General features: G+C 43.4%; 1 protein-coding gene across 1 annotated transcript in view; it reads right to left on the minus strand.

The window, feature by feature from the left end:
• dlg5a (discs, large homolog 5a) overlaps nucleotides 1-23,189 on the minus strand; it is a 42,380-nt gene that overhangs the window by 14,797 nt on the left and 4,394 nt on the right. The window contains exons 2-16 of the mRNA XM_080481456.1: nucleotides 13,179-13,247; nucleotides 12,252-12,426; nucleotides 11,025-11,168; nucleotides 10,031-10,214; nucleotides 8,861-9,120; nucleotides 8,423-8,735; nucleotides 7,657-7,887; nucleotides 6,493-6,677; nucleotides 6,260-6,385; nucleotides 5,140-5,272; nucleotides 4,888-5,015; nucleotides 4,624-4,799; nucleotides 3,605-3,708; nucleotides 2,291-2,383; nucleotides 1,102-2,148 (exon numbers count right to left, since the gene is read on the minus strand). Coding sequence (XP_080337582.1) covers nucleotides 1,102-2,148; nucleotides 2,291-2,383; nucleotides 3,605-3,708; nucleotides 4,624-4,799; nucleotides 4,888-5,015; nucleotides 5,140-5,272; nucleotides 6,260-6,385; nucleotides 6,493-6,677; nucleotides 7,657-7,887; nucleotides 8,423-8,735; nucleotides 8,861-9,120; nucleotides 10,031-10,214; nucleotides 11,025-11,168; nucleotides 12,252-12,426; nucleotides 13,179-13,247 — 3,368 coding nt within the window. The remainder of the gene's footprint in view (nucleotides 1-1,101; nucleotides 2,149-2,290; nucleotides 2,384-3,604; nucleotides 3,709-4,623; nucleotides 4,800-4,887; nucleotides 5,016-5,139; nucleotides 5,273-6,259; nucleotides 6,386-6,492; nucleotides 6,678-7,656; nucleotides 7,888-8,422; nucleotides 8,736-8,860; nucleotides 9,121-10,030; nucleotides 10,215-11,024; nucleotides 11,169-12,251; nucleotides 12,427-13,178; nucleotides 13,248-23,189) is intronic.

Below are 23,189 nucleotides of genomic sequence, written 5' to 3' on the forward strand. Positions count from 1 at the left end.
AAGTCCCATTTGAATTTTTCTTAAATACATCAAGAATCTCTACAAGAAAACCATTTCATACAAACCAACCTGGACTGATGCAATAGAAAGCAAAATACCATTATAGGAAGACCTTTTAGAAGAAAAGATCCCATGTACAAACTGTACACTTGTGATGGACAGATAATGAAAAGATATAGTATAGACTTCTAATGTGTTTTCTAATGAATTAATGTGTCAGCTTTCGGATCGATTCTTATATTGGAAAATCGATATTTCCACTCTGTATATATATATTACGGTTGGCTTTCATCACTGAAAAGCCATTTACAGAACGACGTCCTCATGGGTTATGAGAACTTCTCCTTCTGCTTGTCACTGTGCACCTCCAGGCCAGGGGGCATTTATACAGTGATGGATCACATCACTAACATCATCAAGTCAGAGGTTGAGATGCATGCTGGTTGGGAGCAGATGGCAAAACAGTCATAATAGCAATTATCAGTCATAATAATTTCTTCCCGAGAGAGAAAAAGCTTTGTATCCCACCCTACCAGATGTACTGGCCCCATGAAGCAACCATCTCATAAAATAAATAGCACATCAAATATATATTCCCTCGAGGTTCTATACATACACCAGTATCTAAATATTTTACAACATGTCTGTTTTCTACATGTATGTTGTTTTTTATATCGTATGTTGAGGTATTTTATTTCAAAAACAAGAGACATCTTGATGGTTCCAAAAAGCAGTTGATGTGCTAGTCAGAAAATCAGTGAAAAGTCTATTTATTAAAACTAAATATACACTATTATGTTTTAAGCATTCTTTAAATTTTAATTGTGATTATGACCTGCAGGTAAGAAAATTATGAAAACATCAGATCTAATAAATTGTAAAACTAAAATATGTCAGTATTACTTCAAAATCAAATATTATGAGAAATAGAATTAGATTTCAAATGCAAATAATTGGCGCATTGATCTCAGCTAATAATTGTGAGGAAATTATGAAAGTTTTCCATCATGTAAATGATCATTAAGTCATCTGGTTTGTCTTCACACTTTTCCTTTTTAACCAGAGGACTCAGATATGTGAACGCAGTCTGTATGAACTCACTTGGAAAGTGGGAAGAGTGATGGTCTGCGGGGTCATCCTACGTCGTAGGGCAGGGGCAGATTTGGGGCGTGGCCTCTTGACTTCTGGCTCCTCCCCTCTGGTGCGACCGATGTCCTCGTCGCACGACTTCCTCGAGGTGAGCACCTTGCCGTCAAGGAAATAGTGGTTTCCATTCCTGTCTCGCTCCCGCTCGCTCCTCTCTCGGCTCTCCCCCGTCGTCATGGAGATGGCCACCTCTCCCTTGCCGTCGGAGGTGATGGTGCAGTCAGAGGCGGAGCTGCTCTGATGTTTGTGTTTGAATTTAAAGGAGTCACTGCGGGTGGGTGGGGTTGGAGGGGTGGGCGTGGGAGTGGAAGAGGAGGAAAGGGACTCCGTCTTTGAAGGCTGAGGGGAGTGTGAAGCTGCCGTAGCCACTGCTGCAATCTGATTGGCTGCCATGTACTCCAACTTAGAAGACGGTGTTTCGGGGCGTTTGAAAGTGTCTGGGTCAAAGATGGACTTCCTCTGTTTGGGAGATTTAAAAATGGAGAGCTGGGTGGCTGCCGTGACTGGACTGCTGCTATCGGGGGCGACGGACATCCCCCCCACCATCATCTTGGGCCACGTGCCTCCGCTGTGCTTCTTCTCCAGAGTCGTTTCCATTGTGATGCAGTCCGAGGCAGAAACGGGGTCAAACGGTAAGGAGGAAGGTGCTTTTGTGTAGGGACAGCACTCCTGGAAAGCACTGGGCCCGTAGCGGCCGGACCCCAAGTCCGAACCCGGCCTAAGGCTCATGGCGTGAAGGGACCCTGTGGAGAACGGCTTGCCGATGTCACCGTACACCTCATCAGATTCACCCCTGGCCTTCCTCCTCTCTCCAGAGATGCTGCTTGTGCTCGCGCTTGCAACGTCAGGACAGAAGATGTCAGTCTGCGTGGAGCTGTTGTGTTTAAGGTTGCGGCTGTTCCGGGAGTGGATCTCTGACAGGTGAATGCGCCCGTTGGTCTTCTCGGATGACTCACGCAGGCTTTCAAAAATGTTTTGTCCCGACGTGCTGTGGGGGAAAAACTGCGGACGGGGACAGACGAAAGAACAAGTCATGTCAAATGAACACAGCTCGGCACATTAATAAAACGGTACGGCATCAGATTGTATTGAGAAAATGCCCGAGATAGCATCGTCTGTGTTGCAAAGGCGAGAATGGGCCTACCTTCATGAGGGACAAGCTGAGCGAGTCCCTGCAGCTCCTCAACAGAGTTTCACACTCCGTCAAAGACTTGTTATCCAGAGCGATTCCGTTAATCTGGGGTGCAAAAAGAGACATCAGAAATAAAAGGCCGATCCTCAAACACAAAAAGCAACCCTTTTTAGCAGTATCTTGGGGTGGTGGTGGCTTCATAAGAGAGATGCACATCTACAAACACAAACAGGTGACATATCTCTTGAACAGCAGAGCGCCGGGGGCCTGAGATTTGCCTCACGTTGCAGCGACGGAGAAACCGCAAGAAATCTAGGTCAGCATATTTGAGTCTCAATCTGCGCACATTTCCATCACAATAGGACGGAGTTGAGAGGAATTCATTTTAGAGGTGTCGGAGATATTAAAGAGTAATGTGCGTAATACGTCTGCGATTTAATATAAAATAGGCAAAGAGATTTCCGTTCGTACCTGGAACGAGCCCGGTACATTTATCAAGTAGGGAAATGGACGATTGCTATCAGGATGAATAAGTTCAGAAAAGAACATTAAGTTACCTGCTATGCATATTTTACAGCCAGTTCAGCACTTTGAAATCTTTTTTTTTTTTTTTTTTTTTGCAATTAAACATTTAATTTGCCAAATCCCACCAGATATACTGACTAGTGCAAAAGGGGGTATGGTAAAATGTGATACAACATGACGATAAGGATCTAATGCATCATCTGTACTCGCCATTACTAAATGTGGCTGCAACAAAGCTATCCGTTGGCATATCAGTTCACAGGAAGCATGGAGGAGAGAAGTGTGCAGCGCCGCTCTGAAGATACCTCTCTGGTCGAGGATTTATGGGTCGTGCAAAGGTTCAACTCCGAACTTGAAACTAATAAGGGAGTTAAGATTTCTGCTGCAGCCGCTAACAAATCTGCATCACAGATGAGGTCACTACTTCTTCTCCAGCAGAGATAGAGATCCTTACTTTCATTCCTGAGGGTTATCTTTTCCTCTCAGCTCTTTGAGCTGCGAGCGTACTGCAGCTGAATGTCCACGGACGGCCGTCCCTGGGCCTCGACAGCAGCAAATTATTTCAGGATTTAATCAAAAGGAGCAGACTTTTCTCTCGCGCGCTTCGAATTCTCAGTTAAATCCCACCTTATCTGGGTTCGGAGTGTGGATGGTGCAGGGGATCAAGGTCTGGATTAGACAGCTGGGGGAACTTGTGTGAACCTGCTGTGTGGTGGATATGGAGGGAATGGGGCTTTTTTTTTTTTTATTATTATTATTTAAAAAAAAAAAAACATTTCGAAGACGCTGTCAATAACTCACAGCAATCAGTCTGTCTCCGACTGTGAGAGACCCCTCTCTGGCTGCTGGACTTCCCTGGACCACGGCGGTGACAAACACGCCACTTTCCAGACCTATTCCACAGTCTGCTTTGCAAAAGGGACAAACAAGGTTAAGCAAGAACACTCAAAAGTCTCCACAAATAAAGACAAATTATATATGCATGAATACATCGCTTCATGATTTATGGGGACATATTATGAAAATAATCCCTTTTAATAGATTTTACCTATTTATTATGATATTTGTCTTTCCTGCTGGAATTTGAGACAATGGAACAAAAACAGTACCGTGTGTGATACAAAGTGACCTAACATAACATTGACAACTTGGATTTCTTCTAGGGGAGCTCACAGTCATCGTGGAAATGCCTCTGCAACTACAGGAGCTCTACGTCTGCACTCATTGTCCATTAGTAAAGCTACGCCATAATGTTAACAGAAAGTTGGGATATAACGCATAAATGAAACGTCGCCAACAAAAGTTAGTTATTGAAAAGTTATCAGAAAAAATGCTGATGCATGAATATCTTTGCATTAGTCTGTATAAGTTGAAAGTTATTTTTATCCACCGTTACTTTTATCTTTTGAGTTCCGTTAGCCTCAAGCCAAAGCAGTTGCTGACGGGCAAAGAAGGAGCTGTGTGTTCACTCGTTATGTCGGGTCAAAAAGCTTTTTATTTTCATTTGTCAAAGAGCAGCTTCTGTATCAGACCCTGTACAAGTTGAGCACGTTGTTGTGGTCCTGCAGCCTTATTTTCTCACGGAAACCTGCTGGTTGTCATGGAGACGACAACGCTTTCCTAGCCACGTACGGGTAAACGGTTGGCATAATTGTATTTAAGGAGACGTATAGTTAAATGAGTGCACCTAATTTTGGCCCGTTACATCACCTGTTGGTTTTATGGCCCAAAACATGTTACTTAGATAATAAAAAGTATAAATGTTGGGATCCAGAAGAAGGAAAGGGTTAACAAAGCTTAGCTTCTATAATATAACACACCTTTGTGTCCCACAAGGTTGATGTGAACAGGAGTGATTAGTCGTCCTCCGAGACACTTCCTTCTTCGTACCACCATGTTGATCAACCCTCCACCATTAAGGACAGCTTTCACGACCTGCTTTCTGTCCTTATTGGTCAAGTCAATGTCATTAATCTTCAGCAGCCAATCATTCACCCTGGAAACGTGAATGAAGGAGTGATGAGGAACAAAAACATCTCAAATCCCAGCAACATGTCAAATATTTTTCTTGAGGCAGCTCCTACCTTAACCTTCCATCTGCGATACTTCCTTTGTCCACCCTTGTAACAAATATTCCACAATCGCCTGGTAAATACGGATCATTTACCCCCTCAGCAATATCAAACCCAAGTGCCTTCAAATCCATGTCATCCTGCAAGTCAAAAGGTATAAATGTCAAACCAACTTAGTTGGTGAAAGTTACTTCAATAGCATCATGGTTTGGCGGTCCTGAGAGCTCGTCTGGAGATTAGCGTGTCACCAAATCCGGCTCCTACCCTGTCTTTTTCAAACTCCACCACCTCCGTCTCCCACTCCAAGGAGTCTGTGTCGATGGCAGAGTCGTGAGAGCTGTGGGCCATGAGCTGACAGAAACGGGCCTCCTTCTCCAGCTGGCTCTCCATCTTCTCCCTTAACAAATGAAGACATCACACACAAAGTCAAAGGCGAGCCACTGGAGGATAAATGGGCGGAGACTGAGACAATAGAAAGAAGAATCACACAAAACCAGCAAGCACACAAAAAGACAATTGTTCACCTGTTTTACTAGTGTGTATCACAATAAGCACAAAGTGCAAGCTGATACAATTCAAAATGTAATCTGTAGGAAGCTTCTTGATTCATGGTCTGATTATCTCCGATCCATCCATTTATTAATACATTCTGTATACTGGGTTATCCAACTTATACACATGGTTTACATAGGATAAGTGGCGATAAAGGATAAAATCACAGTATTATACACAATGTAGGGTAGTTTAGGTTCAGGCGGAGACTGAGATGATTGGTGTGATTGGTCAAACATCATTGGTTATCATTAATTTTGTCCAGTTCAAGTGAGCAAAGCAAGCAGCATTACTTCAAAAGAACAGACCCTCCAGGCTCGAAAACTAACTTAACCTTCGCTCATGGCTTTGGGCTTGATAGATGGCTGCAATGTCCGTTTTAGCCAGCAGAGGGAGCTTTTACTCACAAGATAAATAGATTCATTTGCAGAGAGTTTGCAGACAGAGAGATAGAAAATGTGTATGAGTGTTCAAAACACTCACACTTCCCGGGATTACACTTTAATCTGGGTGTATGGAAACGCTGCCAGGAAAGCAAGTGAGCTTCACAGGGCCTCCATAAACAGAATATCACAGCTTATGCTCGGCCTCACACCGAGTACAACGGCTTACGGAGACAAAGGCAGCATAATGTGCAAAGTTGGCCGAGCAGAGGGAGTGCTCTTTTGTCTTTAGCGCAGTAGAGAATTGTCGGCAGATTGTTTACGTCAATCTATTCTGGCACTGTGGCTTTAAGAGCTAGTTGGAGTCAAGATATGGAGGAAATGTGGGAGAAATGACGCAGGACAACCACGCAGCAAAATTACATCTCGACGACATGATGAAAACTCACTTTAGTTCTTTGAGCTCTCGTAGTGTATCATTCTTCTGTTTCCTCATGTCGTCCAAATTACGCAGGGCATCTGCCAGATCGCTGACGGCCCGGTCCCTTTCTCGCCGTAGGTTGTCACACAGAGTCCTGTGGGAGAGCAACAAAAAGAAAAGAAGAAGAAGAAGAAATGGTAAGAGAATAATGCAACATGATCAGTTAGGCAGAGTCGTTCACATTCAAATGCAGAGACTGACCTTATGCTCTCCCGCTCTGCTACTATTTTGTCCCTCTCCTGGAAGGCCCAGTCCCTTCGGCATTTGGCCACCTCGGCCTCCTGCGTGGCCTCCTTCAGCTCCTGGGACATGGCCTCATACTGCTTCCTCAGCACCTCGATCTCCTTGGTGGCTCGCTCCATGTCCAGGGTGGCGGAGTCTTGTTTCTAAACACACCGAGAAAACGTGCACAGAACCTAATGAGTGAAAAGATTTTATGAAGTGTTTGTACCAGAAAGCTGTCTTTGTGCAAGGCAATGAAAGTACATGTGTTGTTTTCAGAAAAATGTATCTTTGTTGTTTAAGTACACAGCCTGCAGGACTAGTAAGAGGGCCAATTATTGGGCAAGCAGGGGAATGTATCGTGGCTTTCACGCCATAATATTTAGTCTGACATGTATTACACATATATGAAGGCACTCATTGTGCCAGTTTCTATACTATTGTTTTTCTTCTATATTTATTTGTAATGTTTGATCAAAGATATTTGAGTTTGTTTGTTTTTCCACTATAAGATATATATATATCTCTCATTTGTGTATGTGAAGAGTTCCCTGAGGCTAGAAAAGTGTCTTTTATTTGTGTGACGTTATCCCAGTGTAAAGTCCACAAGCTCGGAGGGAGAGCATGAGCACGGGAAATACTAAAGAACACATGCGGTGGGAAACACAACAAAGGAGGAAAGCTGGAACCTAGAGATTATTTTTAGCTCCTGCAGCAGGCAATTTCCATTGAAGTAAGAGCCGTTGTAGTGAAGCCAAATGTTCGGGTCTCCTCAATACATGCGCGACATTGCATCAAAGTGTAAAAGGCTTTTAATCCTAAATCATAAAAGCGCTGCCATTTACTGAAGTGGAATTCCAGTGATAAATTGGGACACTATACTACGAGTCCTATTTTATAGAATTGAAGTGCTTCTGCTTTTCCAATATGACTGCCTGATTTGATTGTGTGTTTGGATATTTCTCTCTAAGTGGATCACAAACTATGTTTGATATCAATTATTTAGAAACATTGGCATGGAATGGATCTAAGCAAAGTTTATGTGCTTGGCTAACGGACTATCCAGCAACAAAAGATCAAATGTGCAAAAGAGGACACGGTAGTAAATATAGCAACATATGCTTCCAGGGACTGTGTAGTTACTTGTCTGGCCTGATAGTACTCTCGGAGCAGCTGATCCCTTTGAATGATGGCCTCGGTCCTCTCCTTACGGGCCACGTCCCTCTCCTCCCGGACCGTCTCTATGTCCTTGCAGGCCTGGCTCAGCTCCTTCTGGGCCTCGGCTTTGTCCTTCACCTCGTGGCAGTACTTCTCCAGCAGCTCATTCCTCTCACAGATGGCCCTGTCACGATCCACCAGTGACGAGTTCAACTCCTGTCCCAGAACAAAGGGGGCGAACCGGAATCAGGGCACATCAGCACCGTGAGTCAATAATATCATGTGAAACAGTTACTGGAGGCCTGATGCAGAGGTGATCCGACACGAGCAGCAATTCTATTTTTTCCTCCAGTCGAGCGGGGTGTTCACAAATACTCCTCGGAGAGAAGGCAGTCAAGCTGAGCTGTTTTTGTGCTCAGTATTGGGTGAGAGTGCCCTTTGCTCTGCGAACTGAGTGGACAATTGAACAAGTCATGAACCGACCCATCAACAAGACAACTGGTTGATAATATATTCACTCCTAGAAATGGCTTAGCCCAGGGGTGTGCAAACCATTTTTCTATCAAAAAATACCAGTAGAATCGCTCACTAAAAATGAGGCATATCAATGAAATCGTCTAAAATGTTCAGCACTCGCTCGGTTTCTTGCATCTCAGCAGCAAAGAAATGGCATTTTAGAAAATCTGAATCTCTGAAGATGTGAGAGGTCCTCTATCCTTAAAAAAAAAAAAAAACTACTACTACTTCATACCTGTCTGAGAGCTTCCAGTTCTTCACTGGCCACCACCCTCTCTGACGAGGTGTTTTTCAGTCTGGCCTCGGCTGCTTCCAGCTCGGTCTGCAGCTTGTCCAGCTCCTTGATGACCTGGTCTCTCTCACTCATGATCAGCCGGTACTCGTTGAACACAGAATCTCGCTCCTCTTTGTACTTCTCGCAGTCCTTGGCCGACTTCAGCTGCAGGTTCTTGTAGCGCGTCACCTCCGACTGCAGACGCTCCATTTCTCTCTGCAGCTCCTTGTTCTGAGCCGAGGACTTGTTGAGCTCCTGCTGCACTGAATCAAACCTGAAACGGTATAGTCAAGTGTCAAAACCTAGAAGATTGCTTGTGAAGCATCATTGTGCTGAATAGTTCGAGGACAATTCATATTAACGAGGACAAGTGTTGAGTTCATGCGATGAAGCTCTCACCTCCTCATCGAGGTGGAGTACTGCTGCTGGTAGTGCATGGCCGAGTCTCGTTGTTTGAGCAGAGCATCCATCTGCTTCTGCAGCCTCCGGTTCTCCTCCTCGGCCTGCTCCAGGCGGCTCAGGTCTGTGTTATGGTTCGCCACCTTCTCGCTGTAGCGCTTGCTCAGGGCATCGTACTCCTTCTTCACGCCCTCCAACTTGTCCATGGCCGTGTCGTACAGCTTGTTCAACACCTCTGAAGAACCCTTTTCTCTCATTACCTGGAGAAAAGGTTTTGTGTCGTTAGTTTCACAACAGCAACAAAAAAAGAAACAAAAGTGATGCTAGAAAGCCATAAGCTGTCTCTAAAATGCGTATGCTATCAATGAATCTGAACCGAACGTGTAATTGCTGTAACCAAACAGCAGAGGGCATTATTGTGCAGACAGAATGCTACCTTTATGGGTTAAGAAAAACCAATGCAAGCTATAACAGCATTTTCCTGAGTTAACGTGCATTTTTAAAAGTGCCATTGAGCACTTGGGTAAAACCAATATGGCTGACCTACAAACTGAACGGCTTGATGTACAAAGTGTGTCCTTCAGACTGCATTATTCATTCCCTGAGACTTTCATTTCTGCAAGTCCTGCTGATAAAGTCTTCCTGGCTCCCTGGAGAGCCATTTTGACCTGAGGGCTGTGTTGACCTCAGCAATGCGGCGCTCACTGTATATACACTGATCTTGTAGCAACATGGTTTGGGTCAGTGTGCCCTTTGCCCAAGCCAAGTCCTTTTCTTCTGCGCTTGCCCTTTTCAAAAATGCTCTGTATGCATTTCCGTCTGCCTGGCTGCCCTGTGCGTGGAGCTGCTGCAGTGCCCCAACGGGTGCTACGTGAGGGACTACTTTGAAATAGTACAATAAGGGTCACGGCACCCTTGTACTGTCTGGAACGAAGTATATAAGGCAACAAGCACAACAGGGAATACGGCTTGATGTTTCAGAGTTATGACTTTAAGAGGTGAATCCTCAGCAGTACAAAAAAAATAAATATGAGATGTTTTACCAAAGGAAAGAAAGGTAACTTGACTTTGCTTATACCAGCTGTAGCATCTGTTTGCTGTCAGTAAGTCTCACACAACATCTGGAATGAACACAGCCCATCAGAAGCCCATAAAACGGCGTCGCTGTACCTGCTGCTGCTGCAGCCGGAGGTCTGCCAGCTCTTTCTGGTCTTGACTGTGCAGTCGTTTGAGCTCTTCGCAGCTCTGCTTAAGGTGGTTGTGTTCTCGGACGAGTTGAGCGTTGTCCCTCCTGAGTGTTTCCATCTCCTCCTTCAGCTGCGCTTGGTCACCCAGGACGCGGCTGTGCAGCATGCTGGGAAAGGAGAGACAGCGGCCATGGGCGAACACACGCAGGGAAGGACGCTACAGCGGTGCAAATGTACATTACAGAAAGCAAACTCTGATTAAAACTGTAAAAAAAATAAAAGACTATTCTATAAGCGATATACAGGTAGAAAATTTTTAAAAAGTATTCTATTCTATGATTATGCAGTTAAGATTGAAAAGCAATAGCTGCCGCTCGTTATGTAGCGTTTTAACCGACTTTTCCATGTACGGTGAATCCCTCAACTTTTTATCAGATGAGGTTCAGCCAAAAGTGTTCAAAAGCAGTCTGTCAAGTCCTCAGCTCATTAAAAAATAATCAGCTTAAGTCTCAAAGAGCTAAGATGCCATCAGATATGCCTCAATACTCCAAAAACGTTTCTCGGCTTACAAAGTGTTTGGCTGATTGAGGGAATCACATAAATGTCTCAATTTTCAAGCTTTCAGAACCACGCAGGTTTTCCCTTTGCACTCGTCTCATTCTAAACGGGAGAGCTTGCCGTAGCTCCGAGGGATCTTCTTTCAATTAGGTTAATTGCAACGCCATGCCCGTATTTGTCACGACAGCAGTAAAACAATGCAATAAAACTTTATTATTTCGACGCTTAAAAAAACGCAGCAGGTGACACCGTGTTCATCACTTCAACTTGAAAAATATATCGGAATATTTCTTCACGACCGGGTTCAGACACTAGGTGCAACGCAGACTACATTGGAGGGACAAATACAGGAAATAGCAGGACAGGAGTCTGGCAAAAACAGAAGGGAAACAGTAACACTTAGCGGGAGGAATACTCACTGGTAGAAGTCGGCCTCCTTCACAGCCTCCTCGCACCTCTTCAGTGTTTTGGTATGCTGGTTCTGGAGAGACTGCAGATCTGCCATGGCCCGCATGCACTGGCTTTTCAGACGCTCATAGTCATGACTGGGTTTGGAATTTGGCCTTAGGAAAAGAAAAAAAAAAAACAATGACAGCAAGGGATCTCAATTTTATTTGTTTGATAAGTGTGCCCGAGCATAGCTCAGATAGAAAAACATACAAGAGCTGACCTTCCTCTGGTATGAGACTTCATATGTTAGGAATGAGAGCTTTCAGCAAGAAGATTCAAGAACAAAAGCAAAACAGGCTACGTGTCTTTTGCTGCTAAAGAAACATCTGGTAACTGGAGCCCATTAAACTTAATTAAGCAATCAGTGTCAGTGTCCTCTTTCTGCAGTGGAGAGTCAATATTGTTCCAAGCAGCAGAGAGTGAGTTGATGAAAACATGCGGGCACGAGCAGACAGCATCAACCCAGTCAGTAAATGTTACCATTCAGACAGGGCTGCTTTGAGATTAGTGAATGTCAAGTCTGACGTACTTCATCATCAACAAAAACGGATAACCTGACGGCTAAAACAGGCCAGAGAGTGATGAAGTTCCATATGGTAAATATCAAGACATTACCTGCATTATTCACTAAAATAACTATTATTTCTGGTTTGTCCCCGGCCGGACACACTGCTTAATCATACTACATTTACATATGGAGAAATACGCATACATTTTAGCAATAACAACACAGAGACCTTGAATTAACCTGCTTGTGCTGCTAAACGCTGCAGTGAAAGCGAACAAATGATTTGCCGGCAAAATTTCGTTGGCATGGCATCCATTGTATGAAGGCGAGTTTGTTAACATGGATCCAGAAGGCTGCACGGGTTATCAAGCGTTCACAAACATAAATCTGATGATGATCACTGTGATTCCAAAATCCTAGGTTGTGTAATGACTTTTTAAAAAGTGCATTGAAAGTGAAGATTGTGAGAATGTATTGGTATTCTTTGGCAAAACACATGAATGAATATGTTTGTTATGCTACATGAGATCAAATGCCCTCTGCTATTAGAATGAGTTGAGATGAGACAGCCCGGATCTACGCACAGTCAACACGTCCATGGACCGTCGGCCAAGAAAAAGGTGTTAGCAGACATATTAAAAAAGATCCGCAAAGAACAACGACTTGGCAGACGGGCGAGGATTTGCACCTGCAGTCATCGAAGGTGGTCCCGGGCGATGCCAACGCCAGACGCTTCCGAAGCTCATCGCGCTCCCTGGTCACCTGGCGGAGCTGCAACAAGATGGTGTCCAGGTTGTCGCCGGGCTGCCGGTTGTCGTTGATGGCCGGGGGCGGGGAGGACGCTTCGCCATTAACGGGCGAACCTGCAACAATGAGCACGTTATCGCAGGCTGAGACTATTCAACACAGTGGACGATGGTCTCCGCCGTCATACACACCGGTCCAAATAGCTTTTATTCTCGGTCTTGCCTATATAGAACACTGATATTTACACCAACAACTTATTGTGTTCAAAGACTGGGATAAACTCACGGCAGCAAAAAGAATAGTCCGATATTAAAAGCAGCACCTCACTGCTTTGTCAACAGAGCAGGATTAGTCCAGAAAGTCCCATGCTCACACTCTTTTACCAATGTGTGATTGAGACTTCTCCAAAAGAGTGAAATGCTGATGAAAACACATTGTAAACCAGTACACAGTCATGTTCAGAGATACTTTCTTCGTGAGAACATCAACTGCAGGAAGACTGAGGATTATGGTCATCCTTGACTCAACATTTGGACCTTCGCAAGGCTTATGTAACGCAGCTGAGTCATTTGGACCCTTGTCAAGACGACGGAAAAGCACACATGCCACACTTCTCCAAGGAATGAGACACACTGGGAGGCTGCTAATGCCCCGACGTGGTGGAATAAATAAATAATAAAGACCCCCTGAACCCTGCAACAAAGTCGACTGTTAAGAATTACGCCAATATGTAGTGTAAACTGTTTCCCGCCAGGTGCAATGCAGCAGCACTGCTGATTTTCCTCCTGTACTGTTGTGATGTGTCCGGTGTTTGTTTACAATCTGTCAGAGCTGACCTTATCAAGCAACTCGGGTCATGAATACTTACCAACACTACTGAGGGAGCTGCTGCTTTCTGAGTCAGACGGCATGGTGGACAGGACGCTGTATGTGGAACCTGAAAGAAGAAGAATGATTACGTTTCGGATTAAACATGAAGCCTTTCTGTCCTACTATTATTGTTGTAACTTAAAAGTTGAATACATGGATTTTTGGAGATTGAATATGAATAACCGTTACTGTCAGCAGCTTTAATCTGATCAGTCATCAAAAAGGTCAAAACATATGTAGATAGTTATGTTCAAATGTTGGGAAAAGTATAAAGTGATGAGAAGAATAAATGCTTAAAGAACATATACCTCAACATCAGTGATGCTATGAGGTATTGTAATTGAAGTGTCATTAGATCACTACAATTCTCACCAGAGACTTAGCTAAATGTCCTTGATTCTGGAACAAAACTCAGGCTCCCCACCTTCAAGGGAAGAATCTAACAGGAAAAAAACTGAGATACAGCAGAACTTAAATTAATGAGAATTTTTTTTATTTTGCAGCAGTTTTTCTACCTGCAGTAAAAGTCGTTTCATTTCCTGCTCAGTTTAGAAACTCTCATTGTTTAGTTGCTTTTTGGCAGTTCAACCATGCCAACAACATAGGAAAACCAATCTTAACCGAATATAGTTAAATCCAAACTGATAATCATCCACTGTTAGTTTTCAAAATGACTTTCATTTTATACTGACAGTAAATGCATTTGAGATTTTTTTTCTCATCATAAAAGAAGATACATGGTTAAGTACTTTTAAGCCTACTTGTTTAAAAAAAAAAAAAAAAAAAAGATTCTTGAATTTTGAAGCAGCAACTAGTTGAAATGGTTGAAAAAAAGATAATTATTTGTGACGCGAACTCGGAACATGTTTTTAAACAGGACGCAAATATATCAACCTCAATCATTTTCTTGAAACGTTTGGTAAATAATGAAAAATGTATTTCCATTGAATTTTTAAAAAGGAGTTGAAGAACTGGCAGATCAAAAGAAATGTTCATATTGTTCAAAATCAGGAACAGTTCAGATAATATAATATATAATATATTTTTGCCAATCAATATCCAGGCTTTATGCAGTAGAACCAAAGCAATATTTTGTCTATTTCCAACACAATTTACTGACAGGTGAAATACAGAAAGTGATGTAAACACGTGCAGAGGGAGCCACTGTTGCCTCACAGCTGAAAGACGCTGGTTTGATTCAGGTCCCTGCGACCCAAACACAAGACACTCATTTTGATCAAGTTTGTCAAGGAGGATAGAGCATTAAAACGTACAGTTCCGCTCTTTTCTGCTAAATTGTGAGATATCCAAATAACTTTCCATCTCCCATGTTTTGAAGACTCCTTCACTGTTAGTTTGCTTCGACGTGAAACAAATACATCGGTGAGAGGTTGAATTTTTGCAGCTTGACGAGCCACTATTACACAAGCCTGAGTTGACACGTGTTTTTCTGCGCGTAAACGTGGAAAGAAGCGAGTACTACAGAGTCGGCTCCACATTGCCAGCACGGATGTATAATAAATGAGTTGCAGGGGTTTATACTTGGAATAATAACTTGACGCTTCGTCTTAGCGGCTCTATATTATCACTCCAGACCGCCGTCGTCATTAAAGCTCCCGCTCCCTCACTGTGCACTCTGCCTGGCTTTGATGTATAGTCTCTGTATGTTTCTGCTACAGAGGCAGAATGTCACGGCTGAAATGGGATTTTCTCTTTTTATGTCAAGTGCACAGAGAGAGGGGGAGACAGAGAGAAAATTATTCTCCATCTGAATAGCTGTACACACCGTTAAGCTGGGGGATATTTCACACAGGATACTGCAATCCATAGGAAAGGCTATGCAGATCCCCATTATACTGCAGACTCTCGGCTCCAAAGGGCAAACATAAACATGGCCGGGAACTGAAACAGAACGCTTTAAAGAAAAAGATCCCAGGCTTGTGCTTCTTGCAGAAGGCATCATCTCTTGTGCATTGGAGGGTTTTCTTTTTTTTTCAAAATGAGAACACATGCTAAAAATATTTTTTATCCATGATTTTGCTGCAAAAGGATAAATGTTTTTCTACAAGGTCCTGATGTGAAAAAAGATTGAACAACAAAATAATTTTTTTTTTAGCATTTTGCATAAAGCCATTGATTAAACTAACCACTTTATCCATAATCAAAAGTTAAGTTTCTCTTAGCGCAGTGAGAGACGACACCAAATGACACGCAGTGTTGAAGAGATCAGGGGAATGGCAGCCGGCTTTGTCAGCAAGCAATAGATTGGCACCGACTGTTCCAGACCTCCATCTATGTCCTCGCTTCCCCACTGGGTTAAACTCCAGCTCTCAATGTGTGACAAGGCCAAGCCTAATTAACTATGAGCTCTGTGTGACTGAGCCACTCCATCTTGGGTCCCGCAGACGGAGCAGAGGACAAGGGAGGGGAGAAACGTGGAGAAAGCATGGGGCAGAGGAGGACGAAAGGAGATGGCTAAAGTTGTAAAAACAGAGACGAGGAGGGAGGATTTTTGAGAGTGAAAGACGGAAAGAAGTGAGGGGAGGGACTGATTTGAGAAAAAAAAAAAAAAAGAGTTAATCTGCTCTGATGCTCTACACTTTTACTCTGTGGAGTGCTCCGAGCGCACAGCTTTGATTTCATATTGTTCCATCAGGCACGACGAGAAACACTGAGGGCCGTGCAGCATTAATTCTCTACAATTAGCACAGACGGCTGCTCCTCATTTCCATGGCGGCATTCAAAAGCGGCGACTGGCTTCTTGAACCCCAGTACGTGACTGACGAGGTTTCATAGTAAAGAAGACGTGAGCCACCGAGGAGCGTTATGTCGGCTCAGCTGTAGGATCGGGCTGTACGGACTCTTTGAAGCGCTGAGGGACAGGGTGACTAAAAACGGAGCATCTTAAGGCAACACGATGTAAGAGCAGTCAGGTTCCATGCCATATGGGTAACATGCCTACAGCAGCTGAGTCCCTGATTCAACTCTCACGCAACCCAGCCTTTTCGGCGTGTCGTCCCCATCTTTAGCAGTACAGGCACATCTAAGCCAGGGGTGGGCCGCTCTGACGGCTGCGAGACCCTGTATCCATATGGTGGAAAATCGTCTCATACGACTGCCACATGACTGTTGTATATGCTATTCATGCATCCATGGCAGGGAAGTTGTGAGTGACACAAATTGTGAACTTTTTCTGGTGGATGTCATGCAAAGCTTGAGCAAGTGGAATGTTACGCAACGTGCGTGCAGGCTCCAGCTGAATTTTGGCGCAAATGTCAGATTTGTGCAAATTTTCTAGTGTCTTAAATCTCCAAGTAACACAGTGAGAGAGGGGCTATACTTAGAAAATAAGAATCGCTCTACAGAGGTCCAGGAATTTGGGAAAAAAGGGAGATGAAAAGCTAAAAGGTTTCCCTCCATTGTGTTTGCAGCACACACTGTACAGAAAAGTACTAAATATCGGTGCTGTGTTTGGATGGCGGTGTATTCAGCAGTAGCTGAATGTACGTCTACACTAGAACAGTTCGGGGACAGATTTAACCATTGGTCGTCTGCTTCTTAAAAGCTCTTTAGAAAAACTCTGCTCCTGGCACACAATGACTAATGGCTAGAGCTCTAATGGATAAAACGGTGCAAAATATATGCTTCAGGGTTTAAGCTCAGTCTAAAGAACGGATGAGGCTATATTTAGAAAAGAGGAACGTCTGACTGAACTAAAAGTCATGAAAACACCCATTTAGCACTGTTCTCCATTGATACTGTTGATTATACCAATTTAATGCCCCTTGTGAGGAGACATTTTAAATAACAATAAGTGGCGCAGATTGAAGAATTCAGAACATGGGAGAACTGGAACGGGCACTGGGTAGAGCGCACGCCGTCGCCAAAGCCAGCTTGCAAAGTTAAGGTTAAATGACGTTCTGTTGGTTCCCATTCTTTTGTGTTACCAGAACACACCGTTAAAGTGAGTTGGCATGTGAGTGACGGTGGGGGGGGACGGGTACCGGAGTTAGCAGTGTACGAGCTGACGGCCAACGGCAGCTCCGGCCCCGACAGACGGCTCACAGCGGAGCTCCAGCATGTCAACAATGGAGTAAATATCTTACCGCCCCAGGAGCTGTTTGAACCCAAAATCTAATGGATTGGTCCTTGGATGCTGACAAATCATCCCTGAACCGTTCATGCAATTCGGGTTTATAGTTTTTGCAAAAAGGTAAAATTGGAAAAATACATACATAGAAAACCAATAAACGTGAAGAAAATTGTCACAAATTCATCAGGCATATTTTCATTATGTAGTCATAGCATCAACGTTACTGTTGCCCCGATCCCTTGGAATTTTGTAAGAGTACGTTAGAGCCGAATAGTTTCCACCTACACACAGACCAATTCAAATCCCAACGATCACTGAATCAACAGTCAGCCATAACTCCTGCTAATAAGACACTCGTCACTGGCTCACAATCTGATCTGGTAAAAGACAAATTATCCGCATCGGAATGCCCATATTTAGATTATTGTCACGGGCTGATTAGTTACACCCCTTGGGCACAACAATGAATGCAGTATGGACCGCATGTCAGATACGCACCAGCTCTTTGGTGGTCAATGAGTCAATGGCATTAGCCTTTTTCAGCAGGCATTTAATCATCGATACCAATCAGCACCAGCCACAGCCAGTGGAGTTGGTCATTTGTAAGCCTGTTCATCACGTCAATAAAAGAGACATCCATAAGACCAGCACACAAAGCTGAAGTTCTGCAGTAAGCGGACCAAATGTCAGACAGGACAGAGAATAGGAAAGAAATATAAAATTTTCTGTTCAATCCTAGCAGACACTTCCTGACAGACTTCATCAGGACTCACCAGATGTGGTAATCTGGATTAAACATCTGCTAGTGCTTTAAGTCGGAAGATATAGTCACAAATGTGTAGGAACTGATGGTTAAAAAAAAGGGGGGGAAAAAAGAAAAGGGGCTGGTGCTGTGCTGGAAATAGGTCAGGGGAGCACAGGGCCTTCCTAGGAGGCCCCACTTCCACCACTCTCGCTTATCGGGACAATGTGCTCGGCGACCAACAGTCACTTAAGAACATCCAGATTAGGTTCTCCAGCACATAAAGCACGATGACACGTGTTGCCATGGTGAAAGGGATGAGGGGAACAGAAAATTCTGCAGCGTGGTGAAGAAGAGGAGCATATGAGTTGAGCGGCTGGTGGAGGAGAGTCTTATCAAGGGAGGATGTAAAGTCTGGCTTCTACCGTTGGGCGAGTCTGAATTATTCATCAATGACGGATATTCCTTCATCTGACAACGAGAGTCTCCCCAAACATTAAACAGGTATGATCATCACTGCGACTGGATCTCTGCAGCGGCTTCAAACTCCCTTTATGATGACGAGCCAGGAAACCACAGATTTGAAGTAGAAAGGCTTCTGGTCTGTTGTACCATAACTTCTTTTTTGCACTTCAAAAATAATACAGTGTGCCTTTATAAGCTGTAGCAGTGGCCACCAGCAATTAAAAAAAAAAAAAAAAAGTCTAAACATCCTTTGTCCCCCTTCTCCTGCTGTGTCCTCTGCATCATAGCCATTAAACCACGGAGGCGCAAATAATAGCAAGACAAATAGCATAGTTGAAATCTGCCCGCTCATTTACAGTGTGCTTAAGTAAGGCTAAAGGATGCGTCGGCATAAAGCCAGAGAGCAGAAACAATCTGTTACCCTGGCATGCCGGACCTTTAAACACTGCCTGTGGCTCACGCACCCAGATGCCCTTTCAATTAGTGAAGTACACAATCCCGCTTCTACTGCCTCCATCAGTATTCTGAATCAACTCGAGATGTTCTCACATGGAGAGTCCAAAGAAGTGAAATCCTCTTTTTCTTTTTAAGCCTATAGTGGGCACTGTATTCTATACTGAAATACATAAGTAATCCATGCATAGCACAAATGACTTCACGAGACAACACAAGCAGTTAATAGCAGGACCTTATATCAAGCTACATTATCATAGCAACCAGTAAATATATATATTGGTCCTCTATTGAAATACTATCTTTAAACAAGCAAAACAGTACAAATTGAATCCCATTTTCAGACTTCATTGTTTGGGAGTGATAAGATTGCCGAATAAATTTATACCTGCTGTATTCATGCAGCCGAGCACAGGGATACAATTCAGAAGGTCCAACATCCCAGTTTTGTTAATCACATAAAAATCAGATACATACAAATTGGCACCCTCCAGCAATACAAGGACAAACCGTTTATTTTCTCACACTACATACAAGCAATATTGCTGTAAAGCCATTACTTTGCTAGATATGTTAACCACAATAAACAACCATGTTAGAAGGACTCAGATAAAGCGTCACAGTTCCATATAGCGGATCGGTTTTACTGAAATAGGTCAATGGGATGAGTATGAAAGCAGAACTAAGATGAGAAAAACTTAATTACAATCTCCCTTTTTTCCAGTGGGAAGTGTCCACTTTCATCGTGTTCAGATGCATTTTTCCTATTGGGAAATGGGACAAGTCCAACCACCCAGTTACTCACCAATCCACCATTACGCCCACAATCAAAGATCAAAATACACAGAAGAATTTTCCAAACGAGTCAGAGTATCTCATTACGATTCCATTGTCCACCGTACTTGTCGAGTTTAAAAAAATCCCTCCATAAGCAAATAATAAATTATCTGAACCAGGATTCTGCATTTATCTGACTGGGATTGATCTGTATAAAAAGTAACATAAAACAACGACTACTGAGACTAACAATTTCTGAGGAAATGATCATGATTTTAAAAGCTTTGAAACAATACGTAACAATAGTGATTTAGATGCTATTAAACACCTTATATTAGAATCACTTCCAGGATTTAAACTGGGGTTACTACGCCTGCAAATACACAGAAAACGATTGGAAACTCCCCTCGCCCGTGCCTTTGCCCCTGTGCTCTGCCTACACTCGGCAATGGGGCGAACTTCTGAAGAGGCAGTGACACCACAGGGCAAGACTCTGGGCAGACCGCCAGTGAAAGCCTTACTGCCGGGGAAAAGGATTGATCATCTGATTTAAGGAGTCTACACTAAGCATAAACATGAAACCATCCAACATGATGGCTCCATGAGGCAGGATTACTCCACCGCACGCACATCGCCTGACTCAGAGCGCTTCACAGTATTCATCTCACTTTGGTCAACCCACCCACCCACCCACCTTTTTCACTCACAGGCCCCAAATCTACCCCGAGGCATGTCTCAAAATAAGAGCCGTTGACGGAAATCCAAGACCATCACGCTCAGTAATTTTGGATCTGTGGAAACAATCTGGAACATTACATGGAGAACAACAAGTGTAAAAAAGCTTTCAGCTCATCCAACATATCAGAACTGCTGAAGAAAAAAAAAAAAAAAGAAAAAAAAGTAAGCCCCTCAGTGTTATTCAGCCTGGTTTATTATCTGCAAGCCCTAACGGGGTTTTTCCTCTGTAAAGAGCCCGAGCTCAGCATAAACGAGACATAATTTCCTTTTGAACAGCTTGCCTGGGCTATGGGTTGGGTCAAAAACAAAAAGAGGTGAAAAATGTCTGCAACACGTCCTCCAAATGCTCCGAAACACACTGTTCACCCAACAAATATGCCACAAAACATGGCTAAATAGCCTGTGTCTGTGTGTGGTGGGGGGGAACCCGCTGCTGTGATTTTAGCCATCTTTGTGACATTCCTTTCACATTTAATCACAGAGAAGGCTGCGTTGATTCAGATACAATTTTATCTTGTGCCGAGATAATTCAGTGATTAGACTGCAGCATCATTTTGCAAAGGTCACCAAGAGAAAGGAATCCAGCATAGAATTAAAAGTGCATACAGTCATTAGGCCGACTTAACACTGCAGATGCGACAGGCCAGCCTATTTCTACTCCACGCCACAACTAGGAGAAACAAAAATAGTGTGCTGCACTGCAGCCAACTGCACACGGCTTGTGATGTTAAATCTTGGTGGCACATGTAAATGGTTCTAGCCCTTTAGATTTACGTTAATATTTTCAATGAAGTCAGAGCCCATCATAAAGGGCCTCTTGGCATGAATGTTTTCTCAAGTGTTCCTGACGTGCACCACCCTGACACTTCAAAACAACCTTGCAGACAGAAACCCCATCATTAAATTTTTTTTATTTCAGTTGGGATTTTGCTTCAAATCATCCCAACTGAAATAAAAAAACCAAACATCTGCATTCATTAAACTTTTGAGTTTCTGTCTGACTTTCGTTGCGCGTGTCATTCGGAAAGAGGAGGCTCCAGCTTCACTTGTAATCACCGTTATTTGTGAAGATCGCAGATGTGATTTGAGCCGAGGTCATGTGTGCCACACTCAAGGACAAACGACTGCAGTCAGGTGCGGAATATACTGAAGCAGTGATAAATGGACTTACTTGATTATATGGCGTATTTTAATGCTTGAGAAGTCTTAACGTGCTTCATATGATCGGTCCCATTCAGAGTTGAAAAGGATTGAAAATATATAGGGGGCTGTACAGTCGTGTAGTGGTTAGCATTAAGGAAAGAATGCCCCTTTTTTCAGTCCAGGTGGGGGGGGGGGCTTTTCCGTGAGGAATTTGCATGTTTTCCCTGTGCGTGTGTGGCGTTCGCCCACAGACCAAAGCATGCATTCGAGGCGAATTGGCGACTCCTACCGCCCCCAACATGAGAATGTTTGCCCTCATATAGGCTCTGCGCATACAATAATGTAAGCGGAATTAAAATAAGTGTGAGCGCAGCATCTCAAGCAGTGCTGGCAGACCAGACCCTAAGAGTATGTAGATTTTAGGTAATAACCCGTGTCCAGGGTATAACCTGCATTCACCCACAGACAAGGCCATGTAAAGCACGCCACTGATCAAATGCAAAGGATGAGTCCTGCAATCCTGACTTGGAAAAAAACAAGATATAAAATGGCTGGATTAACATTTTAAAACGTAATCTAATGGGACAAGCAAAACCGTAATAACAGGCCAGGAGGGGAAAAGAAAAGCTGAAAATAAAGACAACGACAGGACAAAGAATCCATAGAGGCTTGTGGAGGGAGAGATGGTGAGAAGAAGAGAGGGGCTATTCATTTCCATGACTTCATAGCATTGGTAAACATTTAGATGCTGGCATTTCCTCTACCTCGTGGGGTAATTAGGAAGCGGAGGAACATGTGTAAAATGGTAATGAAGTCCTGTTCTACAATACAGCCTCCTGGCTCTGGCTTGCACCAGAGCATGGAGGAGCCATCAGATATTAATGCTCGTAAAAGAGAGATAAATATATATCTTTGACACTAACAACACACTGTGTAGGAGAACAAAGGACTATATTGTCCAAAAAACTAACAATAATGACCAGGTGCATATAGTGAGGTTTGCCTCTCTTTATTGGGCACTTGCGGCTCTCGTTCAATTGATTTAGTGAGGAACAGTGCTGACCATACACTACATAGCAATGACACCGAAACACTAACGATTTGATCATGTTTCAATAGCTACGATAACAATTCGGAATACCAAATGCATTATTCTTGTCTTAAATCGAGTCATTCAATTTAAATAATGTGTAATAGTTAGTATTTTCGCTGCATGAAATAAATCAAACAGTCCACTGCTTCAGCTGCGACGACTCTTCACAATAAATGTTGTCCAAGAGACTTTATAAAAAATGTTTAAAAAAAAAAGCCTTTCCAATTTGTAGCATTTTGGTCTGAGTGCGAGTCAAAGATCAAACAAACTCTGTTCAAATCGTCGACTTCATTTTGTTGGCTCACGTCTCTAAAATAAACACCTGCGACACGCTGCGAGTCCTGCAGCACTCTGATTACTGAGCACGGCACAAGTATTGTACCTCCCCTAGAAGAGATAGAAAAGGCATCTCGCCACAATGATCCAAACGCGTGGCGGCTTATTTACATTTACGAGTCTTTTTTTTAAACCCCTGTGGTGTTTGATTAAAAAGACAGAAACAAGG

The sequence above is a fragment of the Lipophrys pholis genome (genome assembly GCF_963383615.2).
Source record: "Lipophrys pholis genome assembly, chromosome: 15".
Lineage (NCBI taxonomy): Eukaryota > Metazoa > Chordata > Actinopteri > Blenniiformes > Blenniidae > Lipophrys > Lipophrys pholis.